This window comes from Montipora capricornis, chromosome 1 (assembly GCF_036669925.1).
Source record: "Montipora capricornis isolate CH-2021 chromosome 1, ASM3666992v2, whole genome shotgun sequence".
NCBI lineage: Eukaryota > Metazoa > Cnidaria > Anthozoa > Scleractinia > Acroporidae > Montipora > Montipora capricornis.
In genome coordinates, this window is record NC_090883.1 from 44,127,964 (window position 1) to 44,132,963 (window position 5,000).

At 39.1% G+C, this 5,000-nt stretch overlaps 1 protein-coding gene across 2 annotated transcripts in view; it reads left to right on the plus strand.

Annotated features, from left to right (window-relative positions):
* LOC138045814 (TBC1 domain family member 5-like) overlaps window positions 1-5,000 on the plus strand; it is a 25,263-nt gene that overhangs the window by 5,542 nt on the left and 14,721 nt on the right. For both annotated transcript variants that reach the window (XM_068892445.1, XM_068892449.1), the window contains 8 exons: window positions 117-194; window positions 1,023-1,090; window positions 1,718-1,756; window positions 1,849-1,912; window positions 2,373-2,455; window positions 3,682-3,732; window positions 4,499-4,580; window positions 4,703-4,750. In XM_068892445.1, coding sequence (XP_068748546.1) covers window positions 117-194; window positions 1,023-1,090; window positions 1,718-1,756; window positions 1,849-1,912; window positions 2,373-2,455; window positions 3,682-3,732; window positions 4,499-4,580; window positions 4,703-4,750 — 513 coding nt within the window. The remainder of the gene's footprint in view (window positions 1-116; window positions 195-1,022; window positions 1,091-1,717; window positions 1,757-1,848; window positions 1,913-2,372; window positions 2,456-3,681; window positions 3,733-4,498; window positions 4,581-4,702; window positions 4,751-5,000) is intronic.

A 5,000-nucleotide genomic window follows, 5' to 3' on the forward strand; every position in this document is an offset into this window, starting at 1 on the left:
AGTAATTGACTAATTGACCAGTAATTGAGCTGTTTTTGGGACCCTGGTGACATGGTGAAGCTATTTAACTAAACTTTACCTTCAATTACATTTGTCTTTGCATTGCTATCCTTCAGTGTTTATTTGATCCAAACAAAGGAAAGAATGATCAAGCAGACTTGGCAGTGTTCAATCCCCTCTCTCAAGATGAAACGGTGAGTTACTGCATGCTAACAAAACTTCACATTTTGTTGTTTCTTGTGTGCTAATGGAAGGTTTAATATTGACGATAACATTGTGGGCTGGAAATCACAGAGCTGGAATACTTTTTCTTGTTTAAATATGACTATTGTGTTTTCTAGTTGCCACAAGTTTTGACCTTTGATGTGCTTTATTCAGCTAGTGTGTTGCATCAATGTACATCCACATGCAGGGTATTTGTAGAATTTGGGTGCAAATTGATTAATAAGGATTAAAACACCCTGCAATCACTTGGGACATCTTTGATTTTAAAAATCTGGAAGGAGTTCAAACTTCCATGCAAGCTACAAAGGACGTTTCTAAATATTTCAATGCATATCATATTCCATTATCGCTATTTAATGTATTATGGTAGATCATTGATATATGTTTACAATGCTAAACAAATAAAGAAGTGTTTTTATCCATTTGGTATTTTCACAAATCCCATAATACAGTTCATTTTGGGCAGTTATTTACATTCAAACAATGAATATCCAGTTCACTGAAACACGATACAGTCCCAAGAGGAAATAACTTGCATTGTTTTTATATAAACAACCCCCCAAACGTATTGCATTCTGGGATGGGGGAACAGCAAACGACAATTGGGATACTTGAAAGAAACCGGAACGCTCCAAACATCATTTGAAGCTAAGGACCATAATAATTAATCCTCTATATGCTCAAGGTTTTGAGCATCTGAATTCACTATTTTGACTCCTGCTAGATACACAGCAGAATTTTTTTGAGTATTCTGAAACTCATCTTTCATTATTACAATCTCTTTATTCATTGTTTAGAGTCCATGGAAACAGTATTTCCTTGACACTGAGTTAAAGTCAACAATAAAGCAAGATCTGGATAGACTGTAAGTGTTTTTGTCTGTTTCAACTGTATGTACCAGAAATGAATTTCTTGGTATTTTCCATATTTTTCTTTATTTGTTGACCAAACGCTGTTGTTCATAGCCAACTTGAAGATGTAGAAGTTCTCGACTTGCCACTCTCTTGGTGCCAAAAATACATAACTTACAGTGTTTCTCTCGTTCCCAATCACAATGAGTAAATGGTGTGGCACTAGACAAAATGATGTCTTAAAGTTCCACTCATATGAAGTAAATAGTATTTTGCTTGAACATCAAGCGTGACAGAAATGACGTAACCATATTTTTGTCGTCAGTTTTGGCCACATGGGTGCAGATCGAGTAAAAGTCGTAATGAAACAACGTTCACTCGTTTTTGCAAAACAGCAAACTTCTGCATTGCGTTTGTTATTTACTCGTTAAAGTGGAACTTGATATCTGAAATAACTGAGTTCGTATTTTAAATTTTGGTATTATTCCATTTTCCTTGCCCAATTGCAAGCCTTTGTGTTGTTTGCAACTCTCGAGGCAGAGATACACTGTATAGCTATGGTGTAAATTAGAGGTTGTTTTTGAAACAAACCACCTCTTTGGTATTTTAATGCTTTTTGTCTCACAACGTTTCGTCCGCAGATTTCCAGAAATTGACTTTTTTCAGCAGTCAAAAGTTAAGTAAGTGGTAATGCTGACATTCATTCACTTTCATAGATTTTCATTTGATTTGTGTCATTAAAAAAGAATACTTTCTATGGTGACTGTTGCAGAGAAATGATGCTAAATATTCTATTCTGTCATGCCAAAAAGAACGAAGCCCTCAGTTATAAACAGGTATTCACACTTTACTAGTACAGTCATTCATAAAGGATAAAACGGAGAGCGGGCATGGAAATCGAATGTATAACTGCACTTTCATGTTGAAAACGCTCTTGTAACGATATATACCTTTGCCTTAGTATCATATTTACATTTTACAGTTGAACATAGCTTAAGTCAACAGTTTCCTTCACTCAACTTCTCGCACGTGATCGTTTCCAGTAATCCGAGTAAATTAACAGAAACGCGATCGGTGCACATTCTCATTTGTTGTATAAAGTCATCAGCTAACTAGCAAATGTAAGTACGTGTCTTGCCGTTTCCGACAGTTCATTTTCCGAACTCAAGTGCGACAAAGAGGCTCCTGGGAGAGGAACAAAGGAAAAATAATTTTCTCGAAGTGCACAGTAAAGATAAACAGCAAGTAACTCACAATTTGATATATTGATCCTGTGCCTTTTTTTTCTAACCTTAGGGAATGCATGAGCTTCTTGCACCTATTGTGTATGTGCTTCACAAGGACACAAGCATTTGTCAGTATCTTGAAGGATCGAGTCTGTAAGTCAAGTCCTTTTACTGATTAAGGAGTGGCAACGCCACAAAACAGTGATATCATTGGTTAAAAGAGGAAAAATAATCGTGGCATGGTTAGCGTTAAATACCATGGAAACCTATAGGTTTTGAAATCTGTTAACCAGCGGTTAGCGCTAACCAGGCTTCGAGCAACCGGCCACTGACCAGTCGCTGAGCGAGTGACAACCGAAAATTCCGTCAAAGCAGTTCCTTTCCCAACTCGCTTAAAGATAAGCGAGTCGGCAAATTTCAATAGAATTCTCATTAAGTTTAAGCCACCAAACCAGGCAGGTTAAGCAAGTTGGCAATTACTTTCGGCCAATGAGGAGTGGCTTGCAGTTATTCAAATCGAAAATACAACAGGCGTACTATTTTTATAATTTTATTGGCATGTGCTCTCTCTTCATTTAATCTTAGCCGTGAAAACACGTATCATTCAGTTTAAAGTCGCTTAACGAAGTCTGCAAACAAACCACTTTCAGGAATGTTCAGCGAGACAACAGCTGTCGTGAAAACACGGCCATTCTCTATTTTATTCTGCAAGCGCTCGTACCAATTTTCTTAGGATAATTCGCGCACATTGTACGACGTGGACGAAATGGAATAATCGCGGAAGGTTTACGATAGTGCAAAGCAATATTCTGAGATGACATTTTCGTCACCGTCGCCGTTGCAGATCTTTTAAGAAGTCGCTATTGTGATCGAACTTTCTAGCTCTTTGAGAGCGCTGTCCTAGTAAGAGCACATTTACAAGGGCCTGGACCAATTTCTTAACGGTGGAGTAAAGTTCCTGGACCGCTCACACGGCACCATGAAATTTGTGATACAGGTTGTTTACCATTTACCACAAAAATCCGGAAATTTCGGTTGGAATGTAAATGGTAAGCCTATTTTGGTCTTCCCAAACGGAAAATTTCCGGAGAAAACGGGATTTCTTGAAAGGTAGTCCAAAATTCCCCAAACAGAATTTCCAAACGGAAAACGTGTTTACCATTTGCATTCCCCCATGATTTTGCCTCCCTCCAGACTCTCTCGGTAACCTTGAACGGATTTTGTAAATGGTACACGCCGATCCCAACTAAATTCCCCATTCGGGAGTTTTTGCTTACCATTTGAACAAACCTAGTACCAACCGGTTTCTGCTTGTAGATGGTAAACAACCAGATTTACAATTGCCGTTAAACTAACATTGCTTTTTGGTCATTCCTTAGGAAAGTGGCAAAGTTTCTCATGGACTCGAATTTCTTGGAGCACGATGCTTTGTAAGTGCATATTTCCAGGACGCAGCTCTTTAAAAAATTCAAGTGGCTTCAACTGGATTCGAACCCATGACTCTCTACGATTCCGATGCAATGCTCAACCAACTGAGCTATGAAGCCACTCAGTTGAGAGCAGGTCAATTAGTTGGGCTTGATGAGTGAAAGAAATGTACATTTGAAGTGCGGGAGTCTATAAAGTGACTACAGTACTTAGGTATCTATGAAATTGTCCAGTCAAGTGCGGGAATCATTTCTGTCTTTCGTCTGTAAACCGCACTTCAATATAAATGTCTTTCGTAATGATGTCGATAAGCATCGGTAATCCATCTTTAAGTTGGGAAGATAGATAGTTATTAGCCGCTTTCAGCTGGTTTACCGTCTCGTGGCACTTGGAAGTAATGATAATTTGGAGAGGTTTGTGATTTTACTGCGTCTTTCAATAACATGCGGACTCTTAAATTCAAAGGTCAACCGACAAACGCGTTTTTCGCTACCGTCAATCAAATGTTCGGCGACTCCACCCAGCTTCCGACTATGTTGACTGAACTGGGCTCAACGATGTGATTTGATTACTGCGCGCTCGACAGTAGTCGGATGTTCGGAGGAGCCGCCGAACATTAGATTGACGGTAGCGAAAAACGCCTTTGTCGGTTGACCTTTGAATTAAAGAGTCCGCATGTTACTAAAAGGCGCAGTAACACTGATTCATTAACCTCAAGTCATCTTTCGAGGGGCGCTGATTATTGCACCCATTCTTTTCCTTTAACAGTGCGCTCTTTGTCCAGCTCATGGATCAAACCGAAACTTGGTACCTCCAGGTTCCCGTAGCAGGCCGCTGTGAAAGAAATAAGGTGTGTGTAATGAGGAATAGTGTATAGGCTTTAGCGTGACTGTTTTTTATCTTTTCATGACAGTATTTGCGTGACAGCTATACGTAACAGTTTCTTTTGACAATTTCTTTTGGTTCTATTAGTTTCTGGATCCTCACGCAGAACCATTTGCTGATCAAGAACTGATGCCAGTAAGTTAAAGGTCATCTTTTACCACGCACATCTCACGTACCATTGTTTTAGACAAGAAGGGACTTTAACGAAAATGTCACCTTTGCACTCAGTATTGTAAGTCTTTCGCGATTTTTCCACCTGGTTTACCTCGTACAATGTTAGCGAAATTTTATAAATTGGTAGGAGCGGTTCCAGGGTGAACGTAGACAATAAGGAATTTAAGATCTACGACGGCGACGGTCGACTAAAACGTCACCTCAAAATATA